Source organism: Tachysurus vachellii, chromosome 4 (assembly GCF_030014155.1).
Source record: "Tachysurus vachellii isolate PV-2020 chromosome 4, HZAU_Pvac_v1, whole genome shotgun sequence".
NCBI classification, from domain to species: Eukaryota; Metazoa; Chordata; class Actinopteri; order Siluriformes; family Bagridae; genus Tachysurus; species Tachysurus vachellii.
Window position 1 is genome coordinate 21,236,355 of NC_083463.1, and position 23,441 is coordinate 21,259,795.

General features: G+C 37.0%; 1 protein-coding gene across 1 annotated transcript in view; it reads right to left on the reverse strand.

The window, feature by feature from the left end:
• The window catches only part of uba7 (ubiquitin-like modifier activating enzyme 7), a 50,735-nt gene that overhangs the window by 10,011 nt on the left and 17,283 nt on the right, over positions 1-23,441 (reverse strand). The window contains exons 16-21 of the mRNA XM_060868322.1: positions 22,462-22,654; positions 20,042-20,116; positions 18,911-19,109; positions 18,657-18,748; positions 16,713-16,805; positions 16,339-16,530 (exon numbers count right to left, since the gene is read on the reverse strand). Coding sequence (XP_060724305.1) covers positions 16,339-16,530; positions 16,713-16,805; positions 18,657-18,748; positions 18,911-19,109; positions 20,042-20,116; positions 22,462-22,654 — 844 coding nt within the window. The remainder of the gene's footprint in view (positions 1-16,338; positions 16,531-16,712; positions 16,806-18,656; positions 18,749-18,910; positions 19,110-20,041; positions 20,117-22,461; positions 22,655-23,441) is intronic.

Below are 23,441 nucleotides of genomic sequence, written 5' to 3' on the forward strand. Positions count from 1 at the left end.
GTAGAAATGTCAAGACTTTCGCATGGTCTGTGACTTCTACCTCAACCTGATCTCCATGACAACTTCATGATAACTTCAGTATTTCCAGTCAATTTTGTTGGTTCTATTTCCTAATTTAGAAATATACTAGCAGACTTCAGATGCAGATTGCAGATTTCCTGAGAATCTTTCAGAGAAAAATAAGAATAAGAAGAAAAAAAAGAACATCCGTTCATTCCGAATAATGATTTAGTACATTTGATTACATCAGAATCAATATAAGTATATATAGTCAATATAGTAAATATATAGTCAATCAATTATATAACTTAGAGCTAAATATAAGTAACACATACCTTATTGCAAGGTTTACTTCCATATTGCGGCTTACAGTTGTGACTATGTAAATCCACCGTGTTCACTCATTTTTAGTCATTTTATTATCTAATTGTCAGGTTAGAACAGATGGACAGGCCTTCCACAACAGAACCAGTAAAAAAGAAAGCGAACGAATAGAAAGTGTGTCCACAATTAGGAGGTGCTGAGTGACCTGAGTCAGTGGAGTGACTTTACAGTGACAGATGTCAGCAACCAAACACTTTCTTTAGCACTGCTTTGTAGTATTACTGCATTACAGATCTTTTGTGTCACTGTACAGCTATATATTATAATATCTTTTAATATAGCTGAGATGAATGCTACATACATAAAATTATCAGAAAAGAAGAAAAAAAAAAACAAGAAATGTGATTCCTGGTTTGATTTCGTTACAGCACACAGACCTTTTTTTTTTTTTAGGTTCACCCCCATCCAAGCCCTAATTCATTTACCCTTTAACCTCTCTTATCTCTGCCTTGCATATTCAGCAATCCAGTAAAGAAGCTGAACAAAGGAGGGAGACGGTTGACAGAATGGTGTTTGTCTTCTGAAGATTTGACACTTACACTCCAGCCACTGCCTTCTATTCATCGGGCCTTTTGACGTGTTAAATAGCAAACAGAAGTTGGAGCAATTGTCTTGCCAATGAGGGTCTCTTCACTATACTGACGACTCGTGCCAGAAGGACTCCATCAATACAGGCTGCAAACAAATGGCGCAGTTTGCCTGAGGGGTCCTTCTACACACAGCTGAAAACAAGACCCATATATCAGTCTCGTGTCCATCTGGGGACAGAGTCTCATCCCTTATGAAAAAATCAATAGTCGTATAAATGTAGGGCATTGATTACCAATGACATAGGGACATGTTTCTACAGGTTCTAACAGAAACCAAAATGTGACAAATAAAGCTGGTCATAATAAAAAAATGTCTAGGATAGCTCTCCTGTTGCAGCTGATATGTTTCGCTCTTTATGTACTGATTTTCCACAGACATAACAGTTCACCTATGTAGAATTGAAATAGGAAGGTAAAAGCAGGATCAATAATAACTGGCTAACTCATCAACAACATTGGTCAGTATTGATTCTTTAGAACACAGGGCCTCATAAATGTCATCTCGTTAAGTGTAAACAACTTTTGTGCAGTCGGTGATCACATGGTCATTCAAAGACCTACACATGGCTTTATGTTTTCTGACAGTGAACAATTAGCGCTGTGATCTGTACATCTGTGCCACACACCATTGGCTGATTGCTCCAACCTTACATAAGGTATAACTAAAGCTAGATGTATCATATGGGACTATATGCATTACTAAATATTCCTGAGTTGCCCCACAAAAAAACAAACTGACTGCATGTATAGTAGAGGGCCAAAAGTTCCAATATTCAGTTTAATTTTCTGTCACAATTTGCTGTTATAATGAGCTGCATTTTTCTGGAAAGGTTTTCCACTAGATTTTTGGAGTGCTGTTTGCCTGTTGAGCTACAAAAACATTAATAAAGGTCAGGCACTGAGGTCAGGGCTCTGCACGGGTATTCGGGAATCTTCTATATCAAATTTGGCAAACCATTTCTTCATGGAACTTGCTTTGTGCACAAGGGCAGTGTCATGATGCAACATGTTTTGGCCTCTTAGTTCCAGTGACAGGAAATCTTATTGACAAAGCCATATTTCACAATGGTATTATAACTTGTTTGCAACAAGTTGGGGAAGAACTACATATGCATGTGATGGTCATGCGTCCAGAAAAGTTTGGGTATAAATCTAGGTAAAATTCTAGGCTCTATTTTAGGTGAATTCTAACCTAATACTAAATATATCACTGACCAGGATTCAAAATAAAGTAGCTGACTGGTATAGATAACATTCAGTGTACTGAATACAATGAACCTTGTGTTGGTGAACACAATTTTTGTTAACTTATATTGTGATATAGAGAACTGAAATGGACTACCTTTCAAAATAATTGACTTAATTTAAATAACTGCTCACAAATTTGGATAAAATAAATAAGATATGTGTTGTATAAACTACTTTACCAAGAGATATTGGAATAACCAATACAAAAATGAATTACTTACAAACTATCTAGCTGTTCTATTGACTGCTGTAAGAACTAAAATGTTAAAAAAAAAAATTTCCAATCCAAGCACTGGGAATCTCCGACTACTCTAATCTCAACCAGATTTCCTGAGAAACTTTCAGAGAAAAAGAAGAAGAAGAAAAAAAAGAACGTCCATTTATTCCTAATAATGATTTAGTACATTTGATTACATCAGAATCAATATACACATATATATTTTGTATTTATTCTGTTTCATATAGTCAATCAATTATATAACTTAGAGCTAAATATAAGTAACACAGACCTTATTGCTAGGTTTACTTCCATATTGCGGCTACAGTTGTGACTATGTAAATCACTTTTAGTGATTTAATTTTCTTATTGTCAGGTTAGAACAGTTGGACAGGCCATCCACAACAGAACCAGTAAAAAAGAGAGTGAACGAATAGAAAGGTAAAGAAATTCACAGAATCTCTCATACAAGAATATACTGTGTTGCTATAAAGTCCAACATGAACACATATGACATTTAGATTGCAGAATTATACATTTGCACAAGTCAAACCTACAAATGGGTGTGAAATAAAGAAATAACTATATTACTATATGGATCATTACAATTGTTTCATATTAATAGCTGTTACTTCCTAAATAAGCTGTTGTCATGAAGAAGCACAGGACGAATTTTGTTCTATTCAAAGGATATTGAAGCCAACTGCTGTTCAGTTGTGTAAAGCACGGCCATGACATGTAGTTAATTGTTTGTATTAGCTACAGCTGGGATTCTTTAACAGGCTCCACCAGGAAATCGAAAACTCTTGAAACTCATTCCTATCTGCTTTTCTCACAGACAAGGTAATTATATAAAGTGGTGATAACACCTGGCTTGACTGGTGTCGAGTGTCAAAAGTGCAGGGTTTGAGATTGGAGTGAACAGGAAATGAAGGCAGTTTGGGGGTGAGGGGGTGTAGATGTGGCTGCTGCTGCCCGAATGGCTGTGTCTAATGGTTTGTCGTGGCTTAGTGAGATCAGATCCATTGGTATGGCTCACACACTTTATTTATTGCAAGTGTGAGGTTAACCAGGTCATTCTTACTTTTTGTCAAATAAATCAAATTGTTATGCTTGCTTTTTTGGGTAAGGTTCATAAAATCCCAGTTAAAATTCCAGTTAAAATTCTGAAGCAAATGCAAGAGCGCTGGCGCTCAGAAAGTTACAAATATAACGCGGTAAAAACAGCCTGTGTTTACTGGAAAAACACAACTTCCTTAGCTAACTAATGCAAGCACACCACACACAATGAAATCACTAAATATATTTACTAGACATTCTCAGCAAACAATGATCTCTGTGTGGTTTAGTTCTTCTCTCAGGATGGGGTTCCTTTTTCTCCATAAGGTTAACACGTTGTTTACGTGCGTTATATGAAGCTGTTAAAGACAATGGTGTAAAAACGTGTCCCATGCCAGATGTACTTCCTATTTTTGGAAATTAAACCTTTCAGCTACACACAAACAAATGTCATCCGCAGAATCTTTGTTGGGCAAAAGCAGAATGACAGTTACATATTAATAATTAGTTATAAGTTAATTAATCAATAAAAGGGTTGTTCTTAGGATTTGGTGTGCTTTGTTAAACAAGGACAATAATTACACATGGTATTTAGGTATAAGATGGAGACATTTAAGAATAGGATAAAAAGTAAAGGTCACATGAATGACAAATGAGAGTTATGGCACTACTAAAAAAAAATATATATATATATATATATATATATATATATATATATATATATATATATATATATATATATATATATACATGCAAACTCCTCACACAGGGCAGAGGCAAGAATCAAACCCCTAACCATGGATGTTTGATGAAAATGTACTGCATTTCCAAAAAGTTTTTTATAAAATCCATTTCTTTTCTAACACAATCTACATCTATATATGTACATATATATGGCTTATGGAAGCAATTTGCATATCATGGATGCTAAAAGACTAAAAGACCTGCAACTCAAGCAGAACATCGAAACATTAGACCCAAGTAACAGTTCTGTTAGGTAACATGTGTTACAGCAGTGTAGATTGTGTTAGAAAAGAAATGGATTTTATAAAAAAAGTTTTGGTAATGCAGTACATTTTCATCAAACATCCATGGTTAGGGGTTTGATTCTTGCCTCTGCCCTGTGTGAGGAGTTTGCATGTTTCCCCTGCGCTTCGAGGACTTCCTCTGGGTTTCCTCCCCAGTATAAAAACTTGTGTTAGGCTGCCTGCCATCTCTAAACTGTCTGTAGTGTGTGAATGGGTGTGAGTGTGTGTTTGTGCCCTGCGAAAGACTGGCACCAAGTCCAAGGTGTCCCCTGGAATGGAGTCCAGGCTCCTTGTGACCCTGTGAAGGATAAACATTTCAGAAAATAGATGGATGGATGGATGGATTGGTTGGATGGATAGGTCATTCCTATATTAAATCCTTATAAAGGATTTAAGCGTTATTAAAATCAAAACATAGGACTGAAGTCTTCTCCAAGGTTCTGGCGACATACTTCCTGTTTGATTTTTGACTCCCAACGTATTGCCTAGCAATAATCATTATCTTAAATAAAAACAGAAGTTATGTAGATAATAAAAACAGCTTAACATGTGCCAACAGGTCAACACATTTATTTTTATATTTATTTGCTTTTGCTTTGTTGCACAAATAATTCTTTGTGAATTGGAAAGAGGAAAAATTATTAGAACTAACTGACTGAGAATGACACACAAACACATAAGCACACATACACGCACACACATACACAGCAGCAAATTAAAGTTTTTTTTAAGCAAATACATGTAGGCAGATGATAATGAGTGCCAGAACCAGGGTCATTAAGGGTGGGTGAGAGGTGTAAGATACACAGAGAGCAGCCTTGCAGTGGATGTATGAAGTGAGGTGAAGTGGAGGTTAATCAAAAAACATCTACAGCATCTTTGGTTAGAATCCAGCAGTGGAAGATAAATGTAATGTAAACTCCAACAGATCACCTAAAATCAACAAGAAAGAGTCCAAAAATAATCCAGAAAAATGTGTGTTTCATTTCAAGGCACTGAAACAGGGACAAATCCAATAACATGGTGCCAGAAGTGAGAAGTGGCAGAGAAATGTATGTAGCATAACAGAAAGCACTCTAAGAATGAAATATTACATAGACATTAGCATTAGCATGTAGTTGTGAACTGGGCTAACAGCATCTGATCATAACATGCTGAGTGACATCACATTAAATAAAAACAAAAAAACAAAAACAATGTATTAAGAAAGACTACTAGTTGAACAAGATTTTAGAATATAACTGTACATTACATTACATTCATTACACTACAGACTACATCTGTATTCATTACACTTCAGACTGCATAAGCAATCATTACACTACAGACTACATAAGCATTCATTACACTACAGACTACATCTGTATTCATTACACTACAGACTACATCTGTATTCATTACACTTCAGACTACATAAGCAATCATTACACTACAGACTACATAAGCATTCATTACACTACAGACTACATCTGTATTCATTACACTACAGACTACATCTGTATTCATTACACTTCAGACTACATAAGCAATCATTACACTACAGACTACATAAGCATTCATTACACTACAGACTACATCTGTATTCATTACACTACAGACTACATCTGTATTCATTACGCTACAGACTACATCTGTATTCATTACACTACAGACTACATAAGCATTCATTAAACTACAGACTACATCTGTATTCATTACACTACAGACTACATCTGTATTCATTACGCTACAGACTACATCTGTATTCATTACACTTCAGACTACATAAGCATTCATTACACTACAGACTACATCTGTATTCCTTACACTACAGACTACATAAGCATTCATTACACTACAGACTACATCTGTATTCATTACGCTACAGACTACATCTGTATTCATTACACTACAGACTACATAAGCATTCATTACACTACAGACTACATCTGTATTCATTACACTACAGACTACATCTGTATTCATTACGCTACAGACTACATCTGTATTCATTACACTTCAGACTACATAAGCATTCATTACACTACAGACTACATCTGTATTCCTTACACTACAGACTACATAAGCATTCATTACACTACAGACTACATCTGTATTCATTACGCTACAGACTACATCTGTATTCATTACACTTCAGACTACATAAGCATTCATTACACTACAGACTACATCTGTATTCCTTACACTACAGACTACATAAGCAATCATTACACTGCAGACTACATAAGCAATCATTACACTACAGACTACATCTGTATTTATTACACTACAGACTACATCTGTAATCATTACACTTCAGACTACATAAGCATTTATTACACTACAGACTACATCTGTATTCATTACACTACAGACTACATCTGAATTCATTACACTTCAGACTACATAAGCATTCATTACACTACAGACTACATCTGTATTCCTTACACTACAGACTACATAAGCAATCATTACACTGCAGACTACATAAGCAATCATTACACTACAGACTACATAAGCATTCATTACACTACAGACTACATAAGCAATCGTTACACTACAGACTACATAAGCAATCATTACACTACAGACTACATAAGCAATCATTACACTACAGACTACATAAGCAATGCAAATCAGCACCAAATCCTTATCTACCTTCACAGGACTTTGCATATGCATGTCTGCATCTTACATCTTAATGAACACCATATACAGGAACACTTTCTGTCTCCTGCATTTTTCACTAGTAATATTCATTATAATTGTACATTTGTAATTTAAGCCTTAAATTATGTCATAGGCTGCAGGAGGATTCACAGACAAAGCATTTAATACTGGAATTTTATTTTCTAGACTCCCTATACAGTAGGTACTTACATTATAAAGAAACAACATCAATTCAGGCAACGACCAACACACTCACGAGCGCGCACACACACACACACACACACACACACACACACACACACACACACACACACAAGAGAGAGAACAATTTGTGAGATTTTATTTCCTTGGGGTGAAAGTTCACTAACAAATGCCTTAATCAACAACATATGTCATTGGTTGGAAACAGAATGATGGACAGACTACAGAAGAAAAAGAGGTGTAGAAAGTGTTTATGATAACAGAAGAGAGGATGATGAGCGAGGTGTGGTTTGGAAAAGGAAAGACACAGGGAGTGAAGCATTTGGATAGAGGATCAGAGATCTAGGCTTCAGAACCATGTTCTTATTGATGTGACATAATAAACCCAGTCCAGTAAAGGGCTGGGATTTCTGGAAACCAGTCAAAATGCTTTTGCTTCTTTTTCCTGACAGGAAAACAGCTTCATGGGTCAGTTTAGGTAGAAATAACCCCAACAGCTTAATCCAAAGGTGTTGACAAGGTCAAAGTCTTTCATTAAATCTTCTTTTATTCTAGACATAAAAGAAACTACAACATATTGCTTACTCTGACCATGGCTCATGTGCTTGAACATGTGCAGTTACTTAACTCAGAGCTCAGGTTCATACTGAATGTTCCAGTGTCTCTACTCCCAGTTCACCCGATGGGAAACGTCCATAAATTCCAGAGTCTTATTTTGTGTACTAAAATCAAAAGGTCTCAAGCATGTTTATGGATTTTCCCTGAACTTAACAACATGTCTTAGAAACTTCTCTTTAAAACATGAACACAAGCGCACGTTAATGAACCAACATTATACAGAAAAATGAAAAGTACGCACGGTGAAGGATTAGATGGATTCTGTTCATCTGCTTTGATTTGCACAAAAGTTCATTCTTCTTATTCCGAGCCATTGTTCATGTTGCATTCCTTGTTTTTACTGGCTGTGTTGGAAAGACTAGCGCTGCCTATTAAGGATGTTGCGGTTTTAATCGGACTCGCTGGGATTCCTGGGGGGGGGATAAAGCTGCATGGAAAGATCTTTGATTAAATAAGTGTTTTCTTCTGACTTTTTCTTTTTTTATTACCACATTCCTCCACGGTTATCAAAATGGAACAGTGTAACAGGAACAACAGATGAAATGGAAGTTTTAGAAAGTAACTACAAAAGTCATTACATTAGCTATAATCCATCACTCAGTTCATGGAATAATTGATTAGCAAAATATATTCAGTGACAGAAATAACAAATGTAATGATAGTGTAATGTATTGAAAGCTCCACTGAATTCAGATAACATTAACAATGGAGGGTTCTTGATTAGACCTTAATCCAACAAAGGACTATTTAGTACCCTGATCTTTTTAGGATGTCTAGGCCTGGTTGTCCGAAGATCCTAAAACACACTAACTCTTTCTAGTTGGTGATAAAAACAGCTTAGGACTCAAGTCTGTTCTTTTAAGTCAAGTAAAGTCAAGTCAAGAAGCTCTTATTGTCATTTTAACCATATCTAACTGATGCAGTACTGCTAAAGGAGACAAGGTTTCTCCAGGACCAACACAGAGCTAAGGACTTAAGTAAGTTAGTCTTAGCAACATAAAGGGCATCTGTGCAACTTAGTGCAAACAGTGCAAGACAAAAATAAAGAGGAAAAAAACAAGACCAACAACAACAACTACAGCTTTTAGCAGTGTGTAATTAAGTCTCTCAACTATTTTTCCTACTGCTTATCTTACTTGATTGTTACTCAAACAAAAATCACAGTTCTTAAAGACAAAAACTGATCAATGATCAATGAAAGGAAAAGTAATACACTAAGCAACCATGTGGAAAACTATCCTGCAGAGTGACTGTCACTTTTGTTGAGTTTTTATACTCTTTGTCATGCACACACTCCCCTGGGAGCAAAGGCAAATCTGCCTTTTCTCTTTGTCTTACTTTTACCTTCTTACTCTGCAGTTGAATCAATAGTATAGCATGTGCCATATTGAGAAATAAAATAGGACTTAAAGGTATGGAATTTGTAGCTGCTAAAAGCACAGAGCACACAGTCACTGTGTAAACATAAACAATCTGTAAGCAAAACCTATTAATGAAAAGGGTTTCAATGATCAAGACTCATATGGAGCTTACAGAGTTTAAGTAAGGAATAAAACACTAAGAAGGCGTGATCTGTTACGAATATAATCATTGTTGACACAAGGAAGATTATTTTCCTATAGCAACATGTATGGAAGTCTTTTAACTGCAATTTTCTATGGATTACAATTTTTTTATCAATTAAAGACCCCATAATTTTTATTTATTTATTGCAAATTATTCTAGTGATGCTTAATGTTGTTGAATATCTGCGAAATAATTTATTTCTTGTTATACAACAGACAAGCAGTGTTCCAAGACTTATGATATTTAGTATAACATCGTGATCTGAGGAAGTTCTATAGCCTTCCTCTTGGGGTGTTTAAATCAGATGCTTTATTGCATTTCAAGAGGATTAAATAGATGTGATTGTGATTGTGTGTGTGTGTTTCTTCGATTAATATAAATAAGAAAATAATTAGACGTGACTGTTTTATGTCAAAACTACCACGTTGCTATACACAATATAAACCTACATGTAAAATAAATGTCAAATAAATTCTCAATAAACAAAAAGCATTGAAATATGGCACTGTGCTTTTTATAAAACATATTCATCAAGTCAAACTGAAATTAGATCTTGGCAATGAGTATCACAGTGCCCAATACGCTACTCAATTATTAACCTAAAATAATCATCAGTAACATATAAATAGGTTGGGTGAAGATACCAACAATATTAATAAACATCATACAGCATGTGTGAATGCACTAAATGTGCAAACTCAGCATTAACGTTATTAAAGGAATTAGTATAAACAATCGTAATAATCACAGACAAACCTCAGGTTGACTTATAAACCAAACACAACTACTAATAAGGACCGTCCTGAACTCATCCCAAGCTCATTGCCATGAAGAATCTCCCAAGTCAGAAACCTGATGTTATTTTATACAGCTGTTACATTTGTTACAAAGTGCTGACACTGGAAACTCTTAATTCAATTCAATTTCTATAGCACTTTTAACAACTGACTTTGTATCTCTAAAATCTATCCCTAATGAGCAAACCTCAGGTGACAGTGGCAAGGAAAAACTCCCTGAGATGACATAAGGATGAAACATTGAGTGGGCTCAGAAGGGAACCCATCCTGATTTGGATGAAACTGTAGAGAAAATAATGAAAATATACATAAAGTCCTGTCTACAATAATTTATAGTCGCATGGAATTGTGCAAACGATAACTAATAGGCCAGGGAAATTTTTGAGTTGATTACAGACTTATAACTAATTCCTTCCTGCTGAAGTTTTCAAATGTTCACTGATCAATACCCGAGCACAAAGCTGTCCAAAAATGCTAAAGAAAGTGAGAAAGAGAAAGTGAACACAGAGAAAGTGTTTACATTTTAACAATAACACACATTTTTTAACCCGTTTACGTGACGCGTCCGCCATACACGTCTTTGTGAAAGTTGTTACTACAGAAGTATTTTAACACATACATGAAATATAAATCTGTGATTTGTCTTAAAGCCAGCATTACTGTCATAGCTTCATAAAAATGTATTCATAGAAATTAGGAGAATAGAAAATGAAACAACATCTGTTCACCTATCAGGTTTGAGAATTCAGCAGCACTGAGATGTACATGCAGTTAAGTGCTGGTAATGGAGACTTAACACAAACATACCACACTGGAATATGAGACTCAGTTCTAAACTCTAAAGGCCACTGGGTCAAAGCCAAGACTAATGATCAACATGCTATATTTTCTCTTACAATCGAAGGCATTTCAATAACGTATACGTAATGTTTTTTAACAAAAGGTCACACGTAATCTACAGTTCTGAAGTTTAGATTTATATATGAAGGATTATGTAGAAATATTTTTAATGCATTATGACTTCCAAACCCACTAAATATTTGGAAAAAAGGTGTAATAACCCAGTAAGCAAAAGCTTTTCCAGCAGGGAAGGGAGTAAGAAAGAAAAACAAAACTTCACACATGGGCTTTGAAGCCTTAACACCAGGCCTGTTCATCTCTCCCTTCCTCCTTCTAGCCTTCCGAAGCTGTGAATGATTAAGGAAATAAAAACTGCAGCCACACCATAATGCTGCTCCGAAGGAAATCTGGTTTCAATAGAGAGGCTTCCTGTGATAACAGGAAATAGCAGTCATTTTTGCATATATATGCACGCTCACACACACACACACACACACACACACACACACACACACACACACACACACACACACACACACACACACACACAGACCACCGCTTTGGGGTGCTTTAAGTTGTAGGTGTTCAGAAAATCAGAGAAGCCACAGTCTGTGGTTTATATAATCATGACCGCAGTACAGTGCAGAAAATCATGCAGATACGGGCCAGTGGCTTCAGTTAACGTTCACATCAACCATCAAAATGGAGAAAAATGCGATCTTAATGATTTTGATGACAATTGTGTGAACAGAAACGGCTGGTTGATGAGAGCTCAATGGAAAATAGTCTGACTGGTCCGATCTGACAGAAAGGATATAGTAACTCTGATACAATTCTGGTGAGTAGAAAAAAATCTAATAATGCACAACATGTCAAACCTTGCACAACAGCAGAATATCAAAATGGGATCTGTCAGGCAACACTAGGAAGCTGATGAAGATCAACATCTTCTGCTGGTTAATGCACAAGGACAACAAAGCAAAAGTCATCTCAATCTGGTTTCTTCAACATCACAATGAGTTCAGTGTTCTTCAGAGGCATTCGCATTGCCCGGCTCTGAATACAATAGAAAACCTTTGTGATATTGTAAAACAGGAGATTAATAGCATGACAGTTCACCTGAAAAACCTGCAGAATTGCGAGATGCAATCGTACCAACAAGGACCAGAATCTGAAATGCATGTTTCCAATATCTTGTGGAATCCAATCCAACAACGAACTGAGGCTGATTGGAGAGCAAAGCGAGACCCAACCCTGAAATAGTATAGTCTATAGTCTATAGTCTAAGTGCTCTGTGATAGAGTACACACTACAGGAAGAGACCGGATTTTCATTTAAGGTTGTTAACATATACTGATGAAGCCCAAATTGAAATGGAGGACAAACTTAAGAGGGTGAGTGTGACAAATGAGACCCAAGGTTCAACTCACAGGAAAGAGCTATAGATGTTCGGTCCTTCACATTGGACACCTGGGAAATGGAACCATGTGGTTAGTTTCTGCCCACAGCTATGCCTCAAAAGCTCCCAGAAACCCCTTTGCGCTAAGATCTTCTTTCATACAACTTCAGCTCAATGTGTTACTGCGAACTCAACCCTGCTTTTCTCTCCAATAAACCGTACATGCACTGAAAAACAATCACCAAGTAGAAATCCAGATTAGAAGACCAGTAACTCAATATTTACTCCCACATCTGTGGGCTTGAAGTAGAAATCAAGAACTAGCTTTCCTTAAAGTAACGTTCATATTATACTATTACAATAAAGAAAAGAACATATAATGATTTCACTGAGAAATTATGTGATAACCAATGCTACAACGGATGAAAAAAAAAAAACATTTAAACTATTAGCCACGCAGATGTTGGTTATACATTGAGGTCTGTTCTTTGTGTTTTGTAATTCTGCGGATGGTACTGATAGCAAATACAGATAGCAGTCGATTTGGAGTGTACTATTATAGATCCAGCACATGTTTTGATTAGTCAAGTCTGTTAGTGATTTAACACTGACACTGCAATGGAAATAAATACATTCTTTTTAAGACTAATGAACGTTAGTGGAAAGAATTAAAGTCTTAAAAAAAGTAGAGATGATCTTTCCAAAACCTTGGCTAGAACACATCTGGAATAAAATTTGTGCTTTCTAATTTTCCATTCCATGAGAATCGATACAAAATCCAATCAAATCACACTTATTCAACTGATTTGTCCAGGCTCTTAATTTAGCTAATCCTTTTTTAAAACTTTAATTTATGAAGACAGTATTTGCAGAAATATAATCTATATTGGTATGTTTTAAATGTTGATTAAAAAAAAAAAAAAAAAACTTTACATTTTAATGAAAATGATATTAGAACTTAATTAATTAATTCGTTTTAATTAAAGTACAATTAACAATTAGTATGAACATTTTAATATAGTTGCCTAGGCAAAACTACACAATATGGTGAAAGGTGTGCAGGTCTCATATGTCTCCCATTCCAGTTTATTCTCCCTTCACTGTTATAATAACCTCCACTCTTTTAGTAAGGCTTTCCAGTACATTTTGGAGCATGTCTGAGGGGATTTGTGATCATTCAAACACAAGAGCATTAGTGAAGCCAGGCAATGAATTGAGGCAAGGACACATGGGGTGCAGTCGTTGTTCTAGTTCATGCAACACAAAGGTGTGCAGTGGGGTTGCGGTTACCGCTCTATACAGGACACTTGAGTTCTTTCACTCCAGGCTCGGCACACCATGTCTTCGTGGAGCTCGCTTTGTGCACATAGACATTGTCATTCTAGACAATTTTTTGCTTCCAACTTTGTGGTAACAGTTTGGGGAAGAACCACGTATGGGTGCGATGGTCAGCTGTCCTCAAACCATAGGCCTTATAGTGTATGTATAGTATTTCTTGACATAATTGAATTAATATAACAGATAGCAGGCACTGTGGGTGCAACAGGATGCTGCAAATCTGTCTTCTGCATGTACTTCACCATGGGAAAAGTACATCATCCTGACTAGCATACACCAATCATGTGTCTGTGTGCTGTTTCTTTCATATCTGCACATGCTGCTTTATCCTACTCTTCTCTTAATGCTAAAAAACCTTTCCCTTACCTAAGCGTTTCTCTCATTACACACGCACGTCCTTCCTTTTGAGAACATTTCCCTGATATAATTATTTATGATAATCAAACTGCTATTTATGAGCAATCAACCAAATGCCCCATGATCAGACATTCATATGCGTATGGGGACATTTAATCACCACAAACATAAAATGGGAACACACACACTACACCAATACACACAAACACACACACAGCATTCTGCCAAAACGAGTGCAGTAATACAGCACTGGACTGCCAACATGCAGTGCTCTCTAGCTGTTTCCTAACTAATCCCACCTGTGGAAAGTACAGCTTCTCTCTAAACCAGACAGCTGCCAGACATATGAGCCCAGGAGACAAAGGCAATCTAAGTGCTGGAGGGAGAGAAAGGGAAAGATGGAAGACAAAAAGAGACCTGAGAGTTGAAATGCTGAATGCAGGCGTTTCTAGGAATACAAAAATAAAACAGTATTATATCTGCAAATGAAAATAAGAGGAACAAAATCTGTTATGCTTTGTGTGTATGTGTGTGTGTGTGTGTGTGTGTGTGTGTGTGGCAAAAGCAGAACATCCCAAGCACTTCAGCTCGCTGTCATAACCCTCTAGTAACCCAAGCTGGTGTGTTTCAAAGCAAAGTTCAATGGCTGTACCCTTGGGTCAAAAAATCTCTGACCCTCCACATTGACAGGGGGTATAAAGACACACACCTCCCCTCCTCCTCCACAATTTAAGCAACTGTGACGCATTACTTCATCGGGCTTGACCCCTCCCCTTCTCCTTTCTCAGAAGCACAAGTTTGGCTCTTGATTTATAGTCTTAACTACATGGAGACAGCACACAAAACTTATATTTTAAAAGTTCACCCGAATTCACTGTAGGGATTCTCAGTTTCTAGACTCGGAACAATCTGATTTTTGCTGAACGTCCCTCAGAATGAGTGAACATATGAAGCTCCCTAAAGTGAGGTCTGTGTGAGGGTGTACATTTACTAAATGTTGTAAGCCCTTCAGGATAAAGACAGGATCACTTAAGCCTGGGCTGATTTAGGTCCAGACTGCGGCTCCACTAACACACAGACACAGACACAGACACAGACACACACACACACACACACACACACTATCCGAGTTCTGTTCTAGAAAATATATAGAATTAAATAAAACAAGTAAAAATATTGCATAAACAGCTATTACATAAGTAGCAGTGACTACTGGTCATGATATTATATTGGATGGCTGAAAGCTAAATCCAAATGGACTATCACACTATTATACACACTATTACAGAAAAAAATTCTGTTGCTGTCCAAAAACAGTTTTGGGCAAAAAGAAAAGGATAATAGAGTTAATGATCAGCCCATGACTGTATTTTATGTGCACCATCTCAATCACTGTTGATGATGTATTACAGATGTATAAACAAAGTGAGATGTAATATAGCAGTGAAAATGGAGGAAAGAATCGGCCCAAATTCATTCCTTTATCCCGTTCTGTTTACTGTTCTTACAAACATCGCTAGTGTTGTTCTTGGTTGCAAAGTCTTAAACTAATCTGCCTTAAGACATTATTTAACAGTAAATGCTTGATAAATTCTGATAGTAGCAAAGAGAGTTAAACATCTTTATCTTTTTTTTTTCAATGCAAGTCTATTTTAATGTGATTGCTCTAGTACAAAACTAAAGAAGCAAACAAAGGCTTCAAATTGGTTTTGATTAAGTGATTAGACTATTTATTAAAGACAGTGTTAGTTATATTTCAGGATACTTGAATTGTGCCATCTAGTAAGACTGATGTTTAAAAAAAAAAACAGACCAATAATCATACATATACAAGTTACTATATATACTGTATATATATACACACACACATTAAATTATAAAACACAAAAATGCTATATTTGGCAACTCAGTTTGTCCAAATATGCCTGTATTTGTAAAGTAATTTGAATGTATGAATTGGAATGGATTAGATTTATTTATACATTGAACCCTAATCACAGATAAACAGATTTGGTCAAGCGTCTTTGTAAGCAGCAGCAGTACTCACTGTGAACACTGGTTCCTCGAATGGCTGTGACATCAAGTAGTAACTGGCTGCCATGTTAAGGAATGAAGTACGGAAGGAGCTGATTTGTTGGTGGCCCTGCACAAGCTTATACAGCTCTAGACACATAAGGCCTGATGTTGCTGCTGTGGTTGTGGCGATAGCAGGGATGATGCGACCAGCAATGAGCTTGCTCTGTATAAGCAAAAAAAACAACAACATGGAAATGTTATTCATTGGAGTAGGGTGTGTTTCTGTGCATGGGTTTATTTTACGGTATAGTTTATAGTTTAGTGTGTGTTTGATGTTGCAATCATTAAATGAGAATTACATCCAACACAAACACACACTAACTGGCATTAACTCTAGTTTCCTACCTTGTGCCGATCTGCTGCTGGTATATCATAATTCTCTGCCCTAAGGTTAGACGCTGCCACTATAAAGTCCATGTGGAAATTACTGTCATCATCCTGAAAGCAGATTGAACACTGAGCCATAAACAACATTCCTCACTCAGTGTGAACAGATCAGTTAGCACAAGCAATAGACTCTCAGGTGTTAGGAAAATCACATACAGTGGCCTTGCTTTGTCTACCATTATATCATCTCTAGAGCCCAGCTGTTCCATGATTGTTTTCGATTTGTATGATGACGATTCTTGTCTACTTGTTTCTGCTGTAATGAATTAAGGTACAGAGAAAATGTGTGTTTTAAACCCGTCATTTGTCACTGGAGCTCCTATTGTATCCCAAATTGAATTCCCTTTGAGGTGACAGTGTGCATGAAGTCATACTTGAAGCATGTTGACTCTTTAAAAGGCATCTGTGACCGGAGGGGATTTGAGGGGGTGCACGTTGGCAACCTTGGCTCTCTGTGACTGTACTGGCTTTAAGGCATGATGACTAGGATGATGCACAAATTAAAAGTGTTATTCTAATTACATTGTTCCATGTAACACTGTGTCATCTATATTTAATCTCTGATGGTAGTTATTAGGATTCTTCTGATTAGGAATATAGTTAATGTTTAATAGTTATATTACGTTTACGGCATTTGGCAGACTCCTTTATTTAGAACAACTTACATTTATCTCATTTATACATCACTTCAGGGTTAAAGGTCTTGCTTAAGGGCCCGACATGGGCAGCTTGGTGGTCCCGAAATTTGAATGTTTGAGATAATTATTCTATAATTTCTAAACTCATTAGGCAGTTAATTGGGAAAGACAGAGAATTAAGACATTTGTCACATTTGAATACTTTATTATTCTGAGAGAAAGTTTCCTGTATGTGTGTGCTTGTGTGAATGCGTCTATGTGTGTGTGTGTGTGTGCACAACTGTGAAACTCAAACCTAATCCCCACTACAGCAGTGACACACTCATTGGCAGTTAACTTAATATACCTGAGCGAGGTTTTCTAGGACATTCCACAAGCATCAAATTGCCAGATTACACTACCTCATCACACCACTCATCACTCCACTCATCCCGGGCTTTCACACATCTGAACACAAAGCCTAATCAGGTTTCCCATAGTGAAGACATCACAAATGTTTACAATGCATGACTAATATATTTATCTTTTTCTGTAAATGACAAATTTTCATCTTTATTGTTTTGTATGCAGTTAAGAGAAGAATTTATGTCACATATACATTCACAGCACAGTGAAACTTGGGGTCATAGCACGGGGTCAGGCATGATACAGCACCCTGGGGTAGAGAGAGTTAAGGCCCAACAGTGGCAGCTTGGCAGCGCTAGGTCTTGAACCCCTGACCTTGTGCTCAGTAGCTGTATTTTCTTTTTTTGTGATGTCAGTGTAAGTGATTACATACTCAGAAAAAAAGTTCTCCAAAGAAATAATCATTAAAGAAGTCAAAACTCTGTTTAAAAAAATGGCAAAGAGTAAGAAACTACTGCCAAACATGTTTGTGTGTGTGTGTGCTATGATCTCTCCCCTACTTCACTGAGCAAATCTGTCACACATTTATACCCCAGAATGAAGGAGATCCAGGATCTTCTTCCTTATGCTTTTCTCAACATGTTTTTCTCTCCTGAAAAGTGTCCAAATGAAGGGTGGAATTTTGCCTTAACAGTGAACTCTACTGTTCTTTGTGCTCCATTAGGGCTAGTTAGGGATGGTGTTGGATAAGGATCAGTAATCACGTCAGTGTAGGGCAGATGGCTAGAAGCACAGATTTGTGGCTCTGTTAGACCTCCTACCTGGGGATGGTCGCCAGTGTGTCTGACGCAGAGACAGAACACACAAATGCATATGTATAAAGTCTACAGAGACACACACACACACACGTAAACACTACCTTTTCAAATTCTAGAGGGAACATCCGACCCTGCTGGCCAGCAGGCTGGAGGCTTGACAGTTTCTGCTTTAACTCATCCATCTTGGCTTGGTCTGAGAGAAACAGATAGAACGGTTAATGAGAAGCTCTAACCTGGTTGTACTCATCAAGGCCATGGAAATTATTTGACATGCTTAAGAAAGCATAATCTTTTACGTCTCCATTTGGAAGACAACAGAGCCATCCCTTTTTCTTTCATCCTCCTGCTTGCTCACCCTCATCATTTCTCTCTTCCGTGCTTTCCTTCCTTTCCTCGTCCTCCACTGCAATCTTCACACTAGATTTTGGGTGAAACGGTGGCACACGCACTCCTTTCAGGAGCTTCAGGATTTCAGCACGGTCTGTCGATCCCTCAATCCCATAAACCTGCCCATACAGGTTAGCGGAGGCCACGATAAAATCCACATGGGTGGTCTAGAAAGTAAAAGAGCATCTAAATACACCTTCAGTAAATCTCCTCACAGCAGAAACCACAACCATAAGCTAAATAATGATATAACTGAAGGTGTAAGATAAACAAATGCAATCGGTGGGGTTTAGATTGTGTTACTGAGAAGATTTATTTATTACAATAAAACATACTGGACAGTGATTAGTTTAGATTAGGTTTATCATAACATATCTGTACATATCTGTACATCTGCAGTTGATTTATTCATAAAACTCAGTCTGTTCTGCTACTAATCCGCATTCATATACTATATTTTTGTATTTTTTTTTATATATATATATATTTCCCCCTTTTTGCCTGTAGAGTAAAATTATATTTTAATTGTAATTTAATTCTTAAGTCTATTTTTGTTCTATCGCGATTCTGTTTTTACGATGTGGACAGTCAAAATGATATCAGGTCAAAGGCTCCATCTTTCTTCATTTCTAAAAGTAATGTCTTCCCTTTACGTTTTATACCTGCCTCCAAATTTCTTGTGCATCCTCTGAATCATCACTTGTGAATCCTCCCTTTTTTAATGATTATTTTCCAAAAGCATGATGGGTGCAAACTTTTGTAAAAATTTGCAACATTCACAATCTTCAGTTTCAGTTCCCTGTCTAATACCATAGAATTCAGATGGCTTAAGTGGGAGAAACCCTGATAACACTGACAGTTAGACAAAAGGTCATAAATGATGGATGGATAAAATGTCTGTTGAAAACAAACAAAAGCTTTAATTAGAGCATTGAAGTGTCGAATGTTTACTTAATCATCATTTAAATATAAGGTCTCAGTTCACAGCAGGAGAGAAATCATAAGCCGTTATCAAATGATAGAAAGATATTCCAGGCATTCTTGTCCTGAGGGAAAAGCAGCAGAACCCAAACCCTGGACACGCAGGACTCCCACTTACATTGGCTGGGTCAAAGGTTAAGGGGTGAGGACATCTTTTAGCTCCCATCCAGAAAGGCAGATTTGAACTAGTTACCTGGTAAAAGAAATATAAGATAATTTCTTAATAAACAAATACACATTTGGCAAAAGGCACGATCCAGTAAAAGAAAACTATATGACAATGTGACAATATGATAAATATGACAATATGAATTGGAAATGGAGACATGGACAAAGTCTGCAGATGTTCACAAGCCTGTGTCAAAAGAAATACAAGGTAGACTGAATGTCTGCAAAGCTCTTGTCTCCAAATACCTTTTGCTCAGGCTCTTAATGAGTTTATCAGGGGTGTGTGTGTGTGTGTGTGTGTGTGTGTGTGTGTGTTTAACGCAATTTGTCCTGTGATAAAGGAACAGAGAGGCTCTGCTTAGAGAAACAGGAGACAGTTGCTGTGGACTCCTTTGAACTAACTGTGCTGCAGCAGAAAGATCAGTGTTGGGGCTGAGGGCTGATCTACTAAAATCAGATAGAGCACAGAACTCATCAGCAGTCTGAAGACCCCCTAGGGTTATATTAGTATATTCAGGGGGTACAGGAGTTTTTTTTTGTATGGTGGTGGAAATCACAACCCAGCAAAATCAAATGGCTTAAATTTATTACCGAGTTCATATTGGTATTAGCTTTAGCGACTGATCACTTAATCAACCCCCTAAAATGAGTAAAAGTAAGCAAGTGTGTAACAAATTCAGTGAAAGGAAATTTACAATCAAACTAAATGCCTATTTATTAGAACTGTATATGCCTTAATAAAAACTTCAAACAAAGGTGCACACAACTTTGGTGTAGAATCTTCACTAATCGTTGTTTGCAGCCGTGATTGTTTTGTTGTGATGAAGAATCTCAGTCAGGGTTTGATCACACAGTCCTTTGTCTCTTCATAGTCTTGCATGTGCTAAGCAATCTCTGCCTCCCAGCATTTACAAACCTGATCTCTGTTTACAAATGTATGCAGTATTACAAAAGTTTTAGAATGAGCCGTCACCTAGATTTTCTGAGTCTTGCAAGATGAGCGATGAGATAACGAATGTGGCTTGGTCTTCTGCTCAGACACCTACTGTATGCATATCGATTTTATTTACTGAACTATATCACGCTGTGTCATGAACAAAAGGAAACACTTTTACAATTGCTGAATGAGATGTCACTACAACTTCCCTTACCGATTCATTTATTTGCTTATTCACTTATATGTTAAATAGTTATAAGCAGTGATGATGCATGCAAGCTTTATCTCCAGCTGCAGCCCTGACAAGCTTCCTCAAAATATGGCCAAATAACATCTAGTCGTGAAATGAAACTAGCAGGAGTCCCCACAAACCTACTGTTGTAGGGTTACATCTAGTTAAGTTAAGATAAGGTGTGTGTATGTAAGAGAGAGAGAGAGAGAGAGAGAGAGAGAGAGAGAGGACATTCCTTCATCAAAGTCACAAGATCATGACGCTGCTAAAAATTAAGAAAGTTTATAATGTAGGTAAACTGTACCATAAGAAATAAGACTTACACAATTATTTGTTGTATTTATCATGCTGTGTCTATATAGATAGTTTACTGGTACTGTTCCTGCTGTTTAAAAACCATCCTCATAAGTCGTAGGTAGTATGCAGTATGTGAACAATATTAATGTTAATTAATTAATATTAGTTCCTAATGAATTTGTTAATATACCAAAATACAAGCCGAACATTAGCAAAGACAACAACAGTGGCACCTATTATTTATTTAATCTGTTTTTGTGCTTTCTTTTGTTGTTTTTTTGTTGTTGTTGCAGGCAAGTTAAAGAAACGTACCTTACTATTATTAAGGTAATAGTTATAAGTAAGAGCAAAGTAATAATAAACAATTAATAATCTGTATCAATGACTAAATACCTTAACTTGTTTTTATTCCTTGTTAGCATAGAATAATAAGAAGAATTCATTAAAAAAAATTAAGTCGGTTATTCATATAATTGAGCTAACTGCATCCACACATGAATTTCACTTACTGGTACTGACTAGAGAGCATGACATGAACTATAACTATTACATATTGCTAAGAGGAATAGTATACAGTTTAGTGTGTATTCTGGTGTGGCATGTAGTAAGCCATATAATGAACAGCACCACATCTTTCAGAGCTAGAATGACCTTATAGTATATCAGTTGTGGTTTTGTAGGCCACAGCGCCCTCTGCAGGTTTCACATTGAAACTGGACGCTCTGAACCCAGCTGCAAGCTTGGCACTGAACCAACCTAAGAACCAGCCAACTGTTCATAGTCATCTTCTACTCTAATACACAGGCTGTCAACATACATTTACATTATACTAAATGAATGTAGTTGTGTGTGTATATATATATGTGTGTGTGTGTGTGTGTGTGTGTGTGTGTGTGTGTAATACATGGTCAGGAGGGAAGCAGTAGAGCAGCTGTGCGATATCATTGTTGTAAAAGCTCTCCCACTGCAAACGAGCCCAAGCCACACAATCCTGCCAGTTACGGGGTCTGTCCTTCAGACTTCTATACACCACCTCCACCACCTCGGCGGCCTCGGCCTCCCCTCGGCCAGCAGTGCGAGCCCAGAAATCAGCATCGCTGTCAGGGGAAAACATGGCAAATATTACAACAGGAGGAAACGGTGTGATTATCATGGTTTCTAATGGCTGAAATTTGAACTATACGAGTTATAATGGAGCCCTTGTGTTTAACAACAGCACAGTGGAATATATGACGTGTAATTCATTCAGGGTCCATGTGAATCCAGCGTTTATCCTGGCAACCTTGGACACAAGGTAGATAAATTCACTCCAGATGGCACCACACATTCTCACACTCATTTACATCTAGGGGCAATGTAGTGTCACGAATCTACCTATGTTTTTGGGAGATTTAAGTATACTGGATAACTGGATAACAGTACCCCAAGCTAGGAATAAAAGCAAGAATTCTATCAGAATCATATTCTAGATAGTTTATACATCATGTGCTGGGAGCATGGTGGCTTACTGGATGGCATGTTTGCCTCACACTTCCAAGGTGTATAGAGTTTGGATTACTCCCTGTGTTGCAGGGGTTTCATCCACAAGCGCAAAGAGGTGTTGTAGGCTTATTTGCATCTCTAAATTGTCAATAGTGTGTGATGGTGCCCTGTGATGGACTGACACCCTGCCCAGTTTGTCCTGTACCTTGAGTACGATCTGAAAGTCTCCAGGTGCATCATAACCACATGTAGGATAAGTGATAGCGAAAATCGATGGATAGATAGCTGTAGCATTGTATACGACATATAGTTATACGCAGACACATGCTTTTTCAAGTACAAATAACAGATGAACTGCACATCTGTAAACTTTTTTTTGGATCTCTAGAAGAACTGTATTTG